Source organism: Pseudophryne corroboree, chromosome 5 (assembly GCF_028390025.1).
Source record: "Pseudophryne corroboree isolate aPseCor3 chromosome 5, aPseCor3.hap2, whole genome shotgun sequence".
Classification (NCBI taxonomy): domain Eukaryota; kingdom Metazoa; phylum Chordata; class Amphibia; order Anura; family Myobatrachidae; genus Pseudophryne; species Pseudophryne corroboree.
The window spans coordinates 533753610-533773999 of NC_086448.1; the positions used below are offsets into that span (position 1 = coordinate 533753610).

The window sequence follows — 20390 nt, forward strand, 5'->3', positions numbered from 1 at the left end:
CCTATGCGCTCCATTGTAACCAATGGTGGGAACTTTCTGCTCAGCGGTGAGGTCACTTTCGGTCAACCGCTGAGCAGAAAGTTCCCACCATTGGTTACAATGGAGCGCATAGGCGCTACATTGTAACACTGCCGTGTGCCGCCTGTCAGTCAGTACAGAAACACACAGCCGATCAGGAGGGTGCTACAACGTGGCGCTCCCTGATTGGCTGAAGAAACCCTCTTAGACAGAAGTCAGAGTGGGTTTCTGGCATTCGGGGAAAGGGGTCCCATGTGAAAACATGGGGCCCCTTTCAGTTCGTAGTCGGGACTCCGTTTTTTTATTTTCTCAAGTACGTGGATTACAAATGGATTTGAAGAGGACCGATCTACACTGGATTTTGTGAGTATAATTTTTTCAACAGGTACCCCATGGATTCTACTGGACAAGAGGACCGACCTGCGTGTGAACATAAGGTAAGTATGTGTATATGTTTGTGTGGATGGATGTATTAAAACTTTACTTTCAAGGTGTGTGTGTCTTGTCATTTTTGGGGTATTTTTTTAGTAGTAGTTCTACAGGTACTTGACTATACTTTGTACTAGATTATATACTTTGTACTAGACTATACTTTGTACTAGCTGGTAGAACAGTAGTTCTACCAGCGGCCAAGTTTTTCCGCCGCATGCTGGTACTTGTGGTTCTCCAAGTACCAGCTTGCGGGGGAGGCTTGCTGGGACTTGTAGTACTGCTACTAAAAACAATATTCATAACTATCAACAAAGGCTATCAGCCCCCCATCCGCAGCCCATTGGATGGGGGGGACAGCCTCGGTCTTCACCCCTGGCCCTTGGGTGGCTGGGGGGGGGGACCCCTTGATTGAAGGGGTTCCCACTCCCCCAGGGTACCCCGGCCAGGGGTGACTAGTTGGATATTTGATGCCACGGCCGCAGGGCACGGTATAAAAGTGACCCCCGGCTGTGGCATTATCTGTCCAGCTAGTGGAGCCCGGTGCTGGTTTTAAAAATACGGGGGACCCCTACGCTTTTTGTCCCCCGTATTTTTGGAACCAGGACCAGGCGCAGAGCCCGATGCTGGTTGCTTAAATATGGGGGAACCCCTGTCCATTTTTTTCCCATATTTCTGCAACCAGGATCGGCTCAAAGAGCCCGAGGCTGGTTTGCCTTAGGAGGGGGGACCCCACGCAATTTTATTTTAACATTTAAACTTTATTTTTTTTTAAAACAAAGTGCACAATGAAGCCCAGCACGGATCTCTCAGATCCGGCCGAGATTCATTGTATTAAAGTCGGCAGTGTTTTACAAGTCACTCACGTAAAACACTGCCTAAAAAAACGAATGACATCGACATCGGAAAACCCGAAAATGCAGAAGACGGCAGCTTAGTAAATTAGTCGTAATCAATTCAAAAAGTTGCATATTTACACTTTCGATGTCATTCGTGATTGAACTTTGACCTCAAACGGGAAAACACGAATCTTAGTAAATTTACCCCCATATGTAGAAAACTGTGTTGTAGGCAAGTCATGTATTGCTAAGTGCAGCCTGGAATTGTAACCAGTGCAAAATAGCCCCCAACTGGCATAAGACCCACACATATAGCAGGTGTCTTCTATTTACCCTTTAATGTAATATGACTTATATAAATATCATTCTAATGAAGGAGTATATGTTATCCAAAACATACACCTTTGAACTAGAATATGATATCGGCACACCTTTGGACCACAGCTTTAACTGATGCAGTGGTTCCAGCGTTAGGGCTACAAACAGTTTCTTTATGCTCATGGCCGAGTGATCAAATGTGAACGTTGTTTGCACAGTGCAGAAATGTCAGACTGTTCCTGTCTCTTTAACTCTGTGTTCCTATACTTGAAAATATTGGAACAATACATTTCATAGTCATGTTCTACAATTGCTCTAATTTAATTGTAATGGGAAGAATGTATGAAAACATTTTTCCTTATCCCTATCTAATGGCTGTAACTAAAAAGTAATCAACTCCATTATGTTACTATAAAAAAGCCAAATATGGGGGTGGGAGAGGATGGGGGTATTAAATTTGACTTGATGTTTTTTTTATAATTAAAAATATGCACTACAGTATGTTTAATTGTTGGAATATAATATAATATAATACAATATAATATATATATATATATATATATATATATAAGAGAGAGAGAGAGAGATTTTATATACACATAATGCCTGACAAATGTTTTAGGACCTCTTCATCTTTCCAGTTTTATAAAAAAAACAAAAAACAAATTTGGGACCAGCGAACAACCAGGATTGGTACATAGTTAAACTGTTACAGGTTAAACAAAAAAATGTTTAAGTTTACAAAAATGTCAATATAAAGTGAATTTCAGGGGTAAAAATTAGCAAGTTAAGGCAGTGGTTCCCAAATGCAGTCCTCAAGGCACTCCAACAATCCAGTTATTCAGAAGGTACTACCTTCTGGTGAAACTGTTACACCAATACAATGGAGAAACGCATTAAGGATCGCGCGATTACTTCCACTGCGCGCAAAGCACCTAAACCTGACTAAAGTAATGGGCGCGAGTGTGAAAAGAACTGTTTGGGCAGTGGAAGTACCGTATATACTCGAGTATAAGTCGACCCGAATATAAGCCGAGATACCTAATTTTACCACAAAAAACTGGGAAAAATGACTGACTCGAGTATAAGCCTAGGGTGGGAAATGTACGGTGCCAGGGGTTTTCATGCTCAGGGTGTCATGCTCGTTGCCAGGGGTTTCATGCGGTAGGTGTTATGCTTGTTGCCAGGGGGTAATGCTTGTTGCTAGGGTTGTGCCCCCAGTGCCACATATACCCCCAGTAACAGATATCCCCCCACAGTGCCAGATAAAAACATGCTGCCGTTGCTTTGCCCCCAGTAGTTATGCCCCTTCTTTGCCCCCAGTAGTTGTGCCCCTCTTTCATTGCCCCCAGTAGTTATGCACTCTCTTTCTTTGCCCCCAGTAGTTGTGCCCCCTTTCATTGCCCCCAGTAGTTGTGCCCCCTTTCATTGCCCCCAGTAGTTGTGCCTCCTTCTTTCTTTGCCCCCTGTTGCAGTGCCCCCTTCTTTCTTTGCCCCCTGTTGCAGTGCCCCCTTCTTTCTTTGCCCCCTGTTGCAGTGCCCCCTTCTTTCTTTGCCCCCTGTTGCAGTGCCCCCTTCTTTCTTTGCCCCCTGTTGCAGTGCCCCCGTCGCCGCTTACAAACACACAAACACACACAAAAACAATACTTACCACTGCCCCGCTCCTGCTTCCCGACCGCTTCTTCTGCTGCTGCGCTGCTCCGCTCCGTCCGTCCGCTCGCTCCATCCGGCCGCACGCTCCGTCCGGCCGCCGCTCTGTCCGGCCGCCCGCTCCCCGGCACCCGATCATCTCTATGGGAGAGACGTCATGACGTCTCTCCCATAGCAACGCGCACAGACACTAGAGGTCAATAATGACCTCTAGTGTCTGTCCTGGAGCCGGCTGCAGCGGACGCCCACACAGCCCACGGCGTCTGCTGCAGCCATTGACTCGAGTATAAGCCGAGGGGGGCTTTTTCAGCACAGAAAAATGTGCTGAAAAAGTCGGCTTATACTCGAGTATATACGGTAATCGTTGTGATCCTTAACGGCGATTACTTTTGTTAGTAATCCTTAATGATTACTTTTGTTAATGATCCTTAATGGCGTTACTGATCCTTAACGGCGATTACTTTTGTTAATGATATTTCTCATACGTCCTAGAGGATGCTGGTGATGCTTCAAGAACCATGGGGTATAGACGGGATCCGCTGGTGCCATGGGCACTTTAAGACTTTAAAAGGGGTGTGAACTGGCTCCTCCATCTATGCCCCTCCTCCAGACTCCAGTTAGATTCTGTGCCCAGAGAGACTGGTCACACACTGAGGAGCTCTACTTAGTTAATTGGAAAAGACTTTGTTAGGTTTATTACTTTCAGGGAGCACAGCTGACAACAGTCTCCCTGCATCGTGGGACTGAGGGGAGAGAAGCAGACCTACTTCTCTGAGTTCAACGGCTCTGCTTCTTAGGCTACTGGACACCATTAGTTCCAGAGGGTCCGATCACTTGGTGCGCCTAGCTGCTCCTTCCCGGAGCCGCGCCGTCACCCCCCTTGCAGAGCCAGAAGAAAGAAGCCGGGTGAGTAAATGAAGAACAGAAGACTTCAGTGACGGCAGAAGACTTTGTGGCTCTGAGGTGCTGCGCAGCGCGCCATTGCTCCCACACACTAGCGGCACTACACGGGTGCAGGGCGCAGGAGGGCGCCCTGGGCAGCATGTATACCTCAGACAGAGACTGGCAAGAGAGATATTAAGTACCTGGGCACTTAATACAGACCCCCGCCAGTATAAATATCTAGAAAATAGCGGGGCTGAAGCGCGCCATTAAGGGGGCGTGGCTTAGCCCTCACAGCTCTATCCAGCGCCATTTTCTCCTCAAAAACGCTGGCCCTGCCAAACAGCACTGCTGAGCAGATCACAGTGAAAAACGGGGGGGAAGGGGGCACAGTTGTTTAGTGCAATATATGTTAGAAATAAAGCACAATGTATAATGAGTATGGTGTAAATAGAGCTGGTAAACTTCTGCTATGTTTCCCTGACAGAAAGTACTGGGTCTATTCCTTACAGTCGGCATGTCTGAGGCTGAGGGCTCTGCCACAAACGGCTATAGGAATGTCTCTTGTCGGCACTGCCGACTCCTGAGGGTACTTGGTTCATGTAAATAATGTCAGTAGATGTATGCTTTTCCAATGAGAAAACTATATGGGAGACACACACGTGGGTGGGTGACCCTGTCGGCACCAACTAATCTGACTGGGTTAAAAAATTTACATGATAATGTGATGCATTTCAGAAAGCTATACCTGTATGTGTATATATGTATATATATGTATGGTACGTTTGCATAGATCTGTGGTTCGAACACAGACGTAGTAATTTTGTGGAGGGCGTAATATTAATAATATATTTCCCTCAGACCCCTCTGGGTCGCAAAAAATTTATTTTGCCCAGTTACTACTCCCTGATATCGACACGAATACTATTTCTTATGTCGACCATGATGTTTCCTGATTAGATCCTCAACATCGTCATTCAGTACATGTTTCATACACATTAAGAACGTATTAACGTCACTAGGAACCCTGCTGTTCCTGACAAAAATATATACATATATGAAATATATATATAGATGTGTGTGTGTGTGTGTGTGTGTATGTGTATTTAAATGTGTATATTCATATTAAAATTTATAATGAAGTTATTCCTTCTCATGTGCTGGTCGCTCTGTTGAAAAAGTCTAGGTCAGCCGTGACAAGATGGTTTCGAATCCTCACGAGGAGTCCGAGGGTTTATTATTTTCCCGCCGTGGATAGAATAAAGTGAGAGTTAACCCCTGGTCTGCACGGGGCCCTGTCACAAAGGATCGTATACAGGAAGCTAAGTGATATTTTAATCATATGCTTTGATTATATTTGCATTACATGCGCATGGGGGAGTGCTTGTATTCAGAAATGGTCGGTTACTTTGTCATCTGATATAATTACCCTGGGGAGAGATGGGATACTCCTTAAGTTGGGTCATATCTAATACATTGCAGCATGATGCCATGCGACTACAAGAGGTATGGGACTCTTGGGTTCGCGGGCCAATTCCATGGCGGTCTCGGCTAGGAGGGCGTTGTGGATTCACCAATGGAATGCTGAGGGTGACTCCGAGAAGTACTGGAGTATCTTCCCTATGAAGGTGAAACCTGGTTTGGGGATGGCTTTGTTATGTTGATCTCGGCAGATGCCACTGGTAAGTCTACCTTCTTGAGCTATGTTCCCTCACAACGGTTGGTGACGCATTTTTGTAGGATGCAGTCATTTCGACCGGATGGATATGGTTTTTCCCCTTCTTTGCAGGTAGAGGAAGGTGAAAAGGTAAAAGGTCAGCAGCCTTTTCAAGTTCGCAGAAGCGGAAATCATCCTCTGTTTCTACCACATCCACCGCATGTCGCTGGGTCTATCTTGCGGGAGCCCACACCGGTGGGACCACGTCTAATATTCTTCAGTCAGTCCTGGAATGGACATGGACCAGTGAGTTAAGAATAGAGTCCCAAGGGGGACATACTGGAGTGTCCAGATAATTCCCCTCACTGATTTTTTAAATAGATCTTACCGATTCTCCTCTGGACGGGGCGGTAGTATGCGACGCCGTACAAGAGTTGGGTCAGGATCAGGACATTAGCCTGCTGTCCCTGTCACAAAAAAAAAAAAAAAAGCTGTTATTCAAGCTTTTTCGTGCTTCTGAGCCCGGACAGCTCGGTCAGAACAATTCCAAAAATTTCTACTTAAGAAGTTGAACTACAAGATGGAATCTCTCAGGGCAGGGATCTCCAATCTGTTAAAGGAGAAAGAGTTTTTAAGTGCGGTTTCTTCCGCGTTAGGCTTGCCTGGGTTTGCTATTCAGGATTGTCATTGCCAGTTCACCAGAGTGATGGCAGTATGATGGTTTTCCTTCGATAGTAAAAGCCATTATTATTCTGTACTTGGACACTCCTGGCTACGGCGATGTCAAGAAACAAGTGGTGCAAGTCGTTGTTTCTCTCTGACAGTTCTTCAACACAGTGGTTGGCTCCCGAACTTGCCAGAATCACTGCTGATCCCAACGACGCGGATGTCGGAGTTGGGAATAAGGTTAGATACAGAACTGTTGAGAGTTTGTTTTTTTCCGGTGGAAAGAGATCTGAGGATCCAGAGTCGGATCAGATTTGCAACAGTGTAAACCCATCAATACGTTCCGTTGATGAAGAAGATGGTTGCGGCCTACGAGGCCATTCGGTGAGCAGGTTAAATTCCAGAGTGGTTTTAGCGGGACCAGTTGGACATGTGGTCCGGGTTTCACCTGCACATGCACCGGAAAATAATCCTATTTCTCTAACGTCCTAGTGGATGCTGGGGACTCCGTAAGGATCATGGGGAATAGACGGGCTCCGCAGGAGACTGGGCACTCTAAAGAAAGATTTAGTGCTACCTGGTGTGCACTGGCTCTCCTCCCTCTATGCCCCTCCTCCAGACCTCAGTTAGAATCTGTGCCCGGCCAGAGCTGGGTGCTTTTAGTGAGCTCTCCTGAGCTTGCTAATAAGAAAGTATTTTAGTTAGGTTTTTTATTTTCAGAGAGCTTCTGCTGGCAACAGACTCTCTGCTACGTGGGACTGAGTGGAGAGAAGCAAATCTACTAACTGCGGCTAGGTTGCGCTTCTTAGGCTACTGGACACCATTAGCTCCAGAGGGATCGAACACAGGACCTGACCTTGTCGTCCGTTCCCGGAGCCGCACCGCCGTCCCCCTCGCAGAGCCAGAAGTCAGAAGCCGGCAGAAGCAAGAAGACATCGAAATCGGCAGCAGAAGACTCCTGTCTTCACATGAGGTAGCGCACAGCACTGCAGCTGTGCGCCATTGCGCCCACACTACCCACACACTCCGGTCACTGTAGGGCGCAGGGGGGGGCACCCTGGGCAGCAATTAGGATACCTCTTGGCAAAAAGACACATATATGCAGCTGGGCACTGTATATATGTACGAGCCCCCGCCATTTTATTACACAGACCCGGGACTGAAGCCCGCCGCTGAGGGGGCGGGGCCTTCTTCCTCAGCACTAACCAGCGCCATTTTCTCTTCACAGCTCCGCTGAGAGGAAGCTCCCCAGGCTCTCCCCTGCAGTATCAAGGTAGAAAAAGGGTAAAAAGAGAGGGGGGGGGGCACATAAATTTAGGCGCAAAATTATCATAAACAGCAGCTACTGGGTAAACACTAAGTTACTGTGTAATCCCTGGGTTATATAGCGCTGGGGTGTGTGCTGGCATACTCTCTCTCTGTCTCCCCAAAAGGCCTTGTGGGGTCCTGTCCTCAATTAGAGCATTCCCTGTGTGTGAGCGGTGTGTCGGTACGTTTGTGTCGACATGTTTGACGAGGACGGTTACGTGGAGGCTGAACAAGTGCAAGTGACTGTGGTGTCGCCGCCGACACCTGATTGGATGGATATGTGGAAGGTGTTAAATGATAATGTAAGCTCCTTTCATAAAAGGTTGGATAATCAGTCAGGGTCTCAACCCGTGTCTGATTCTGCAGCTCAGAGGCCGTCAGGGTCTCAAAAGCGCCCACTATCCCAGTTGGTTGACACAGATGTCGACACGGATTTTGACTCCAGTGTCGATGACGATGAGGCAAAGTTGCAGCCTAAAATGACTAAAGCCATCCAATACATGATTTTAGCAATGAAGGATGTATTGCACATACCGGAGGAAAACCCTGTCCCTGACAAAAGGGTATATATGTATGGGGAGAAAAAGCAAGAGGTGACTTTTCCCCCTTCACATGAGTTAAATGAATTATGTGAAAAAGCATGGGATTCCCCCGATAAGAAAGTGCTGATTTCCAAAAGGTTACTTATGGCGTACCCTTTCCCGCCAACGGACAGGATGCGCTGGGAATCCTCCCCTAGGGTAGATAAAGCTCTGACACGCTTATCTAAAAAGGTGGCCCTGCCGTCACAGGATACGGCCGCCCTAAAGGATCCTGCAGATAGGAAGCAGGAAAGTATCCTGAAATCTGTTTATGCACACTCAGGTACTATACTGAGGCCGGCTATTGCGTCGGCCTGGATGTGTGGTGCTGTAGCAGCATGGACAGATAATCTGTCTGAGGAAATGGATATCTTAGACAAAGATACTATTTTACTGACCCTGGGGCATATAAAAGACGCTGTCCTATATATGAGGGATGCCCAGAGGGACATTTGTCTACTGGGCTCTAGAATAAATGCAATGTCAATTTCTGCTAGAAGGGTCCTGTGGACTCGGCAATGGACAGGTGTTGCCGACTCCAAAAAGCACATGGAGGTGTTACCTTACAAGGGTGAGGAATTGTTTGGGGACGGTCTCTCGGACCTAGTTTCCACAGCTACGGCTGGGAAGTCGAACTTTTTGCCATATATTCCCTCACAGCCTAAGAAAGCACCGTATTACCAAATGCAGTCCTTTCGATCACAGAGAAGCAAGAAGGTCAGAGGTGCGTCCTTTCTGGCCAGAGGCAGGGGTAGAGAAAAGAAGCTGCACAACACAGCTAGTTCCCAGGAACAGAAGTCCTCCCTGGCTTCCACTAAATCCACCGCATGACGCCGGGGCTCCACAGGAGCCAGGAGCGGTGGGGGCGCATCTCCGAAATTTCAGCCACCAGTGGGTTCGCTCACGGGTGGATCCCTGGGCTATACAGATTGTGTCTCAGGGATACAAGCTGGAATTCGAAGTGATGCCCCCTCACCGTTACCTCAAATCGGCCCTGCCAGCTTCCCCCATAGAAAGGGAAGTAGTGTTAGCGGCAATTCACAAGTTATATCTCCAGCAGGTGGTGGTAAAGGTTCCCCTCCTTCAACAAGGAAGAGGATACTATTCCACAATGTTTGTGGTACCGAAACCGGACGGTTCGGTCAGACCCATATTGAATTTAAAATCCCTGAACATTTATCTGAAAAGATTCAAGTTCAAAATGGAATCGCTCAGAGCGGTCATTGCAAGCCTGGAAGAGGGGGATTTTATGGTGTCTCTGGACATCAAGGATGCGTACTTGCATGTCCCCATTTATCCACCTCATCAGGAGTACCTCAGGTTTGTGGTACAGGACTGTCATTACCAATTCCAGACATTGCCGTTGGGCTCTCCACGGCACCGAGAATATTTACCAAGGTAATGGCGGAAATGATGGTGCTCCTGAGAAAGCAAGGAGTCACAATTATCCCATACTTGGACGATCTCCTCATAAAGGCGAGGTCCAGAGAGCAGTTGCTGATCAGCGTAGCACACTCTCAGGAAGTGTTGCAACAGCACGGCTGGATTCTGAATATTCCAAAGTCGCAGCTGATTCCTACGACGCGTCTGCCCTTCCTGGGCATGATTCTGGACACAAACCAGAAAAGGGTGTTTCTCCCGGAGGAGAAGGCTCAGGAGCTCGTGACTCTGGTCAGAGGCCTCCTAAAACCAAAACAGGTATCGGTGCATCACTGCACGCGTGTCCTGGGAAAGATGGTGGCGTCATACGAAGCCATTCCCTTCGGCAGGTTTCATGCGAGGATCTTTCAGTGAGATCTGTTGGACAATTGGTCCGGATCGCATCTTCAGATGCATCGGCTGATCACCCTGTCCCCCAGGGCCAGGGTGTCTCTTCTGTGGTGGCTGCAAAGTGCTCACCTCCTCGAGGGCCGCAGGTTCGGCATACAGGACTGTGTCCTGGTGACCACGGATGCAAGCCTCCGAGGATGGGGGGCAGTCACTCAAGGCAGAAACTTCCAGGGGCTGTGGTCAAGTCAGGAGACTTGTCTGCACATCAATATCCTGGAACTAAGGGCCGTATACAACGCCCTGAGTCAAGCGGAGCCTCTGCTTCGAAACCAACCAGTGCTGATTCAGTCAGACAACATCACTGCAGTGGCCCATGTAAACCGCCAGGGCGGCACAAGAAGCAAGGTGAAAATGGCAGAAGCCACCAGGATTCTTCGTTGGGCGGGAGAATCACGTACTAGCACTGTCAGCAGTGTTCATTCCGGGAGTGGACAACTGGGAAGCAGACTTCCTCAGCAGGCACGACCTCCATCCGGGAGAGTGGGGACTTCATCAAGAAGTCTTCACGCAGATTGCAAATCGATGGGAACTGCCACAGGTGGACAAGATGGCGTCCCGTCTCAACAAAAAGCTAATAAGATATTGCGCCAGGTCAAGGGACCCTCAGGCGATAGCTGTGGACGCACTAGTAACACCGTGGGTGTTCCAGTCGGTCTATGTGTTTCCTCCTCTTCCTCTCATACCAAAGGTGCTGAGAATTGTAAGAAAAAGAGGAGTGAGAACAATACTCATTGTTCCGGATTGGCCAAGAAGGACTTGGTACCCGGAATTGCAAGAAATGCTCACAGAGGACCCGTGGCCTCTGCCTCTCAGACAGGACCTGTTACAACAAGGGCCCTGTCTGTTCCAAGACTTACCGCGGCTGCGTTTGACGGCATGGCGGTTGAACGCCGTATCCTAGCGGAAAAAGGCATTCCGGATGAAGTTATTCCTACGCTGATAAAGGCTAGGAAGGATGTGACAGCAAAGCATTATCACCGTATATGGCGGAAATATGTTGCTTGGTGTGAGGCCAGGAAGGCCCCTACAGCGGAATTCCAGCTGGGTCGATTCCTGCACTTCCTACAGTCAGGAGTGACTATGGGCCTGAAATTAGGGTCCATAAAGGTCCAGATTTCGGCCCTATCCATTTTCTTCCAAAAAGAACTGGCTTCACTGCCTGAGGTTCAGACGTTTGTTAAGGGAGTGCTGCATATTCAGCCCCCTTTTGTGCCACCAGTGGCACCTTGGGATCTTAACGTGGTGTTGAGTTTCCTGAAATCCCACTGGTGTGAGCCACTTAAGACCGTGGAGCTAAAGTATCTCACGTGGAAAGTGGTCATGCTGTTGGCCTTAGCTTCGGCTAGGCGTGTGTCAGAATTGGCGGCTTTGTCATGTAAAAGCCCCTATCTGGTTTTCCATATGGATAGGGCAGAATTGCGGACTCGTCCGCAATTTCTGCCAAAAGTGGTGTCATCCTTTCATTTGAACCAACCTATTGTGGTGCCTGCGGCTACTGGTGACTTGGAGCATTCCAAGTGGCTTGACATAGTCCGGGCTTTGAAGATTTATGTGACCAGAGCGGCTGGAGTCAGGAAGACTGACTCGCTGTTTGTCCTGTATGCATCCAAAAAGCTGGGTGCTCCTGCTTCAAAGCAAACTATTGCTCGCTGGATCTGTGGCACGATTCAGCAGGCTCATTCTGCGGCTGGGTTGCCACATCCAAAGTCAGTGAAAGCCCATTCCACGAGAAAGGTGGGCTCTTCTTGGGCGGCTGCCCGAGGGGTCTTGGCATTACAGCTTTGTCGAGCTGCTACTTGGTTGGGTTCAAACACATTTGCAAAGTTCTACAAGTTTGATACCCTGGCTGAGGAGGACCTTGAGTTTGCCCATTCGGTGCTGCAGAGTCATCCGCACTCTCCCGCCCGTTTGGGAGCTTTGGTATAATCCCCATGGTCCTTACGGAGTCCCCAGCATCCACTAGGACGTTAGAGAAAATAAGATTTTACTCACCGGTAAATCTATTTCTCGTAGTCCGTAGTGGATGCTGGGCGCCCGTCCCAAGTGCGGACTTTCTGCAATACGTGTATATAGTTATTGCTTACTAAAGGGTTATGTTATGTGGCATCAGTTGAGTGATGCTTGTTTGTTGTTCATACTGTTAACTGGGTAAGTTTATCACGAGTTATACGGTATGATTGGTGTGGCTGGTATGAGTCTTACCCTGGATTCCAAAATCCTTTCCTTGTAATGTCAGCTCTTCCGGGCACAGTTTCCTTAACTGAGGTCTGGAGGAGGGGCATAGAGGGAGGAGCCAGTGCACACCAGGTAGTACTAAATCTTTCTTGAGAGTGCCCAGTCTCCTGCGGAGCCCGTCTATTCCCCATGGTCCTTACGGAGTCCCCAGCATCCACTACGGACTACGAGAAATAGATTTACCGGTGAGTAAAATCTTATTTTATCAGGACCAGGATATCTCTCCTGTGGTGGCTTCACAGTTCTCACCTACTAGAGGGACGAAGGTTTGTGATCCAGGATTAGATCCTGGTGTCCATGGATACAAGTCTCCAAGGCTGGGGAGCAGACTTTCCAGGGGAAGAATTTCCAGGGAAAAAGGTCAAGCCGGGAAGCTTGTCTGCAATAAGCATTCTGGAATTAAGAGCTATTTACAACGGAACATCTTCTTCGCGATCTGCCCGTCTTAATTCAGTCGGACAACTTAACAGCAGTGGCATAAGTAATCTGCTAGGGCGGAACGAAGAGCAAAGCGGCAATGTCAGAAGCCACAAAGGTTTTCCACTGGGCGGAAAGGCATGTAAACGTTCGGTTAGCGGTCTTCATTCCGGGTGTAGACAACTGAGAAACAGACTTCCTCAGCAGACACGATCTCCATCCAGGAGAGTGGGGTCTTCATCAAGAGGTTTTCACAGAAGTGACAAGTCTTTGTGGAATTCCTCAAATAGACATGATGGCGTCTCGCCTCAACAAGAACCCTCAGGGATATTATTCCAGGTCGAGGGACCCTCAAGCAATAGCGGTAGTCGCCCTTGTGACACCGTGGGTGTTTCAGTCGGTCTATGTGTTCCCTCCACTTCCACTCTTTCCGAAGGTGATAAAGGTCATAAGAATAACAAAGGTTCAGGCGATACTCATTGTTCCGGTCTAGCCAAGGAGGGCTTGGTATCCAGATCTTCAAGAATTACTCATAGAAGATCCCTGGCCTCTTCCTCTATGAGAGGACCTGTTACAGCAAGGACCGTGCGTGTATCAAGACTTACCGCGGCTGCGTTTGACGTCATGGCGGTTGAACGCCATATCCTAGCCCGAAAGGGTATTCCCAGTGAAGTCATTCCCACACTGCTTCAGGCTAGGAAAGAAGTAACGGCGAAACTTTACCACCGTCTTTGGAGGAAGTATGTGTCTTGGTGTGAATCCAAGAAGGCTCCTACGGAAGAATTTCAGCTGGGGCGTTTGCTCCATTTTTTGCAAGTAGGTGTGGATGTGGGCCTAAAGTTAGGCTCCATTAAAGTACAAATTTCGGCCTTATCTATTTTCTTTCAGAAAGAATAGGCCTCCCTTCCAGAAGTTCAGACCTTCGTGAAGGGCGTACAGCACATACAACCTCCCTTTGTTCCCCCCGTGGCACCATGGGATCTTAATGTGATGTTGCAGTTCCTGCAATTCTCATTGGTTCGAACCTTTACGTAAGGTTGAGTTGAAATTACTTACTTGAAAAGTGGTCATGCTGTTGGCCTTGGCATCCGCAAGGCGGGTGTCTGAATTGGCGGTTTTGTCTCACAAAAGCCCCTATTTAATCTTCCATGCAGATAGAGCGGGGTTGAGAACTCGTCAGCAATTTCTGCCAAAAGTGGTTTCATCGTTTCACGTAAACCAGCCTGTTGTGGTGCCAATGTTGTGGTGCCTGGGCGGAATCGAAGTCTCTCGATGTGGTCAGAGCTTTGAAAATCTATGTCGCCATAACGGCTCAGATTAGGAAAACAGAGGCTCTGTTTGTCCTGTGGGCTCCCAACAAGATTGGGGCTCCTGCTTCCGAGCAGACTATTGCACGTTGGATCTGTAATACGATTCAGTAGGCTCGTTCTACGGCAGGTTTGCCGTTGCCAAAATCGGTGAAGGCCCATTCTACCAGAAAGGTGGGCTCATCCTGGGCGGCTGCCTGGGGGATCTCAGCATTACAACTCTGCCGAGTAGCTGCTTGGTCGGGTTCAAACACCTTTGCGAAGTTTTACAAGTTTGATACCCTGGCTGTTGAGGACCTCTTGTTGGGTCAATCGGTGCTGCAGAGTCATCCGCACTCTCCCGCCCGTTCTAGAGCTTTGGTATAAACCCCATGGTTCTTGAAGCATCCCCTGCATCCTCTAGGACATATGAGAAAATAGGATTTTAATACCTACCGGTAAATCCTTTTCTCTTAGTCCGTAGAGGATGCTGGACGCCCGTCCCAGTGCGTACATTATCTGCAGTCATTGGGTATGTTTACACACATGGGGGGTAATTCCAAGTTCATCGCAGTAGGTTTTTTTTTAGCAGTTGGGCAAAACCATGTACACTGCAGGGGTGGCAGATGTAACATGTGCAGAGAGAGTTAGATTTGGGTGTGGTGTGTTCAATCTGCAATCTAATTTGCAGTGTAAAAATAAAGCAGCCAGTATTTACCCTGCACAGAAACAAAATAACCCACCCAAATCTAACTCTTTCTGCACATGTTATATCTGCCTCCCCTGCAGTGCACATGGTTTTGCCCAACTGCTAACAAAGTTCCTGCTGCGATCAACTCAGAATTACCTCCATGGTGTGTTGTGGTTAAGTCGGCCTGTTGCTGACGTTATTCAGGCCATAACATGCGTTATGCTGTTACTGGCAGTGTTTACACACATAGATTGTGTTATGTTTTATGTCAGAGTATTGCTGCATATTCTTCATGCCGTCGGCTGGTGTTCTATTGAATGCCACGTTCTGCGGCATACTGGAGGTGTGAGCTGGTAAAATGCTCACCGTGGTTTAACAATAAATTCTTTCCTTGAAATGTCCGTCTCCCTGGGCACAGTTCCTATAACTGGAGTCTTGAGGAGGGGCATAGAGGGAGGAGTCAGTTCACACCCCTTTTAAAGTCTTAAAGTGCCCATGTCTCCTGCGGATCCCGTCTATACTCCATGGTTCTTAAAGCATCCCCAGCATCCTCTACGGACTAAGAGAAAAGGATTTACCGGCAGGTATTAAAATCTTATTTTTTTTTCATTTTTTTTTTATATACACACTACCTGTCAAAAATGTTAGGACCCCTCCATTTTTCCGGTTTTATTAAAAAAAAAAAAAGAAATAAATTTAAGACCAGTGAACTACCAGGAATGGTACAAAGGTAAACGATAACAGGTTAGATAAAAATGTTTGTTTACAAAAACTTAAAATAAAGTGGATTTCAGGGGTAAAACTAGCAAGTTAAGGCAGTTGTTCCCAAATGCAGTCCTCCAAGGCTCCCCAACAGTCCAGTTATTAAGAAAGTACTACCTTCTGATGAAACTGTTGTACCACCACAATGGAGAAACGCGCCAAGAATCATGGTGATTACTTCCACTGCGCGCAAAGCACCTAAACCCGACTAAAGTAATGGGTGTGAGCGTGAAAAGACCCGTTTGGGCGCCCAAACAGGTCTCTTTACGTTTATTTCAGCTCGCTACCCCCGGGGCAGCAACATTAGAATAGCTGCCGGCGGGTGTGATCGCTGGAGAGAGGGGGCATTTGAACAGCCGAACAGATTATTTGCTGAGCCTGTGACATTCAGACCACACATGCTGCTGCCTGTGCCGCGCCCTTCCTCCCTTCACAAGTGAAGGATCTGCTTCACCCACTATTGCTGCATTGAGACTGTGCCTATATGAGATGGTTGGACTTATCTACAAAGTGATGAGCGGTGGGGAGGTCTAGCCTAGCGCGTCTTGAATGCTTCAGAGTGGTACAAGGCTACTATCTTAATCAGCTACATTTAAACAACAGCGCTGTATATCTATCTTGGCTCAAACCCGCATTATTACTTGAGCTCCTTGCTGCCAGTGGATCATTTACAGGACTACAGAAGTAAAGTACATCTGATAGGTAACAGTCTACCATGTGGTTGCAATATTTATTTTAAATTAATGTAACTTATATATGTATTTAATCTTGTTTTATGATTCAAATTTATTGTCTATACCTGTAATTGCGCTCTCTTTGAAATTTTGTATTCTGTTTTGTTATTTTAGTATTCCAATATACCATTTGGAGCTACAATATTAGGGTGATCAGCATACTTATTTATATATTTTATATATTATTATTGCGCCCGATTTTCAATTATATTATATTAGGTATTAAGGCTATTCATGCTTAATTAGTACATTAGTCAGTTTGATTATAACACCTGTGCACAAGAAGGGATATCCCTGCTACCTGGACTGTTGGGGTGCCTTGAGGACAGCTTTTGGAAACCACTGGGTTAAGGACTTATATTTGTTCTGCTGCAATGGAAAAAGAGACTAACTTGGGACATGATGCACCAAAATTAAATTACTGAAGACTGGAAGATGGTCTTATGGACCGGTGAATCAAATTGTTTTTTTTAAAACCACTTTATTTGAAGCATCAGTTCAGGTACAACATTACGCTATATGGAAACTACTGTGTCACAAGAGGAGACTGGGTAGATGTATCAACTCTTCTACAAAGGAAGAAAAAGATGTTGCCTATAGCAGCCGATCAGTTTCTAGCTATCTTTTATAAACTACATGTTTTTTAAATGATAGCTAGAAGAAGATTGATTACTATGGGCAACTTCTCCCCTTGTCCTCTTTAGAAGATGTGACACATCTTCCGTGCATTTACTGAGAGATCTTACTGACACATAAACCACTGCTTCCAAAACTCAGGTGTGATACCAGCATTAGTTAAAGAATGCCATGGATCACTATTAATAAAACAAGATTTTTATGGGTCCAGTGTTTTGTAGTATGCAATTGGCTAGACTAGGAAGCTCAACTTCAGCAGCAGCAAAGTGCCACTCTGTAGTTAACTGAGCAACAGTTTTTCTCTACAAATGCCTCAATCCGGTGCATTGTCTTATAGGAGGAACTACTCGTGTTGAGTATAATAGTTAAATATGTATGTCTGATAATGGCATAAATCACTCTAAAGTAAGAATACATGTATTAATTTACTCTTACATAGGAGCGATGATGTAGAAAATACCAAATTCCATGATGCGTATTCAGTGTTAATGTTTCTTTAGATTCAATAAATAGTGTTAAAATTAAGAAAACGATGTGTGCACACATATAAGCAACAAATATTGACCTAGTTCACAAATGCTGTTAGTGTTTGAACATGAAGTTTTTACATGTATTGAACATAACAGTAGCAGTAAAATGAAATCACATAGAAGGGCAAAATTCAAATAGACGGAGATCTTAAAAATAAAATAAAAAAATGAACTCCTATAGCATACCTCCCAACATGACCCTCTCCAGGAGGGACATAATGCTCTGCTCCTGGACTTCTCCCTTAATGTATGATTACCATCACCTGTAGTGAAACACCTTTCTTATCCATTAACCTGTTCAAAGCAGGTGCCTGCAATCACAAATTAAGAAAAAGTCCATAAGCAGAGCATTTCGTCCCCCCTGAAGAGGGTCACGTTGGGAGGTATGCTATAGTTAGTTGGTTTCCATATAAAGCTTTCCAGAAAATGTACTCCCTCCTTTTGAAGTAGTGCACATTTTTTGCTTAGAATTTCAACCTAAATACAACATACCCCCAAAATGTCCCTATTTCGACAGGAGTGTCCCACTGTCCTGTCGTCGTTTCTTTGGTTTGGGCTATCTAAGAGGGGTATCCAATTAGGTGTGATCCGTTTTTGGCAGATCGAAATGGCCGGATATCGTGATTTTTGACAGATGGTCATTATCACGGTATCCAATTAGGGTCTGTTTCGATCACCTGACAACGGACCCGCGATAGCGTGAAAACACATAGGATCGGGGATAAGTCCCCAACCCCATGTGTTATCACGGCTCCGGCAGCCGTTTATTGCAGATTATGCTTTTGTGTGCCTGAGGCCGTAGCATAATCAGCGGTAAGTGACGGTAATTGGATACCCCCCACCGTAAGTGACCTAAAAGTTTTTTTTGTTTTTTTTTATACAGCGGATGATGAAAACCTGGCGCTTGGCCTTTTTCTTTCGTTACCTGGTATATCAAAGGGGTTAAGTTTCAAGTCTGGACAAGTAGTTCCAATCTCAGGTTGGCATTACTACTGTAGAACAAAAGCATAAAATGTTTTATTTTTTATATATAATATGTTTTCATTAAAGTAATAGTGCCCAATTGTGGGTTTCATATTAATTGCAAGACCTTTTACATATTTATTTATGATATGTAAGCTCACAATCAGATTTTGATTGAGAATAGAATTGGCACTCGCAACTTGGGGGACTTTTAGAAAGGACTGCTGTTTTTTGGTAGTTTTTTTTTCTTTTCTGTGTGTGTGTGTTTATAAAATTATTATGTATTTAATTTTCATTTTAGGCTTAGACAAAAGTGCTATTTTTGAAAACAAACATACTACAGATAATGCTTTCTCCGAAACGAATGGAAAAGATGCCAGGAAAAAAAGTGGTTCTTAAAGCTGAGATAATTCAACTGCAGTACTTGACATACTATATCACAGCATATCTCTTTGATACAGAGTTAGGTTACTCAGCTATTTGTCGATATTACACCCTCTGAAGTGGTGGTTTGAAAACCAGCTCCCCTGCAGAACAGTTTTTACTTGTATCAGTTGGTGTACTGCTGACTGTGAGCTCCTGCTGTAAGGCTATAGGTTACGCGGTACTAAATGTCCATAACCATATGAAAATGTGCCTTGCGGCGCCCGGGAATCAGCATAAGCCACTTTACAGCTAAGCCCGCCCCCCGGCCACTAGGAGTCCGGGGGGCTTGCTAAACTCCATAAAGGAATATGCTGATTCCTGGGCGCTGTCTCTGGGGAATCAGTCAGTTCTGGCTACCCCGGAAGATTTTGTGGGCAAATCACTGAAGGGGTTAAATGGGTATGACTTCATACCCACCCATGCCTGTGATTGCGAGCAATTGTGACATGGCAGTGTCTTTTAGATACTGTCTGTTCTATTAAGAGAATGCAAGTGAATGTATTGGGGTAGGTGGCTTATCGTCCATTGATCCAGACCTTATAAATCTTGTGACTACTGCATGTCTAATTTGAATGCGTTTCCGCAGCACTTCAGTGTGTATCTGCACAGGGAGGCTTGAATGGTATTGAACACTTGTGCTTATCTAGCTGGAACAGTGCCAGCCTGGCTGTCACTGTGACTACAGGACTGTCTTGCTGTATTATTTTGTATTGTGTTAGTGCGACTATGTTTTCCCTCTGCATGTGTGTGTATGTATGCATGTTACTATTTATACATTTTCATGGCTGGCAATTATGACTGTAGTGCATGCTGTAGTTTGTTGTTGGTCTGTCACTTTGTAAGCAGCTTAATCATTAGGTTTAACTTGTTGTGTTTTGTCTAGGATATAAATTGTAGAACAGATCTGGATACTTGGTAATAGTATGGGAGGGTTGGGTACAAAATGTCAGCTTTCATAATGTTGGCGTTGACCATGTCGAAATCCTTCATGTAGACAGTGATAGATATCAACATTTCGTCCCATTGGTGACTTACCTTCTCCTGGCGGTTCCATCGGTTTCTTCCGTATCCCGGTAATCATGTGACCGTCACTTCTGGGTCAGTCCTCCGGTGTTCTGGTAAGTATTTCTCCCCTAACCCTCCCGCACGCTGCATGACCCTTACAGTATGTTTACATTCTGACAATGCCTGTCTACATTTCACAATGTCCGGATCAAAACTGGCGACATTGATGTGTCAGCATTATGGATGTCAACGTTGTTATTGTCTATCTTTGAACCGCATCCCGTATGGGATGTGCTTGGGATTTGTGTACCATATTTTCAAGGAGCAACTTTTCAAGCTAAAAGTGCCCATACACTAGAAAAACTGTAAACGATGAATTCTCGTTAAAGATTTCTCTTGAACTCCCTCGGCAGCTCCCTGGCAGTCCTTGGCAAACGATATAGTACAATACACATAAGATATATCTTAAGATCTGGGAGTGGCTACATTCAGGAGCATGCTATCATTGATGATAGCTTCAGATCTTC

The 20390-nt window shown here is 46.0% G+C and overlaps 1 protein-coding gene across 7 annotated transcripts in view; it reads left to right on the forward strand.

The window, feature by feature from the left end:
• HIVEP1 (HIVEP zinc finger 1) overlaps positions 1 to 20390 on the forward strand; it is a 578844-nt gene that overhangs the window by 147260 nt on the left and 411194 nt on the right. For 5 of the 7 annotated variants that reach the window (XM_063923170.1, XM_063923175.1, XM_063923171.1 and 2 more), the window contains one exon: positions 18353 to 18448. The exons of the other annotated variants lie outside the window; for them this stretch is intronic. In XM_063923170.1, coding sequence (XP_063779240.1) covers positions 18353 to 18448 — 96 coding nt within the window. The remainder of the gene's footprint in view (positions 1 to 18352; positions 18449 to 20390) is intronic. 7 annotated transcript variants of the gene reach the window in all.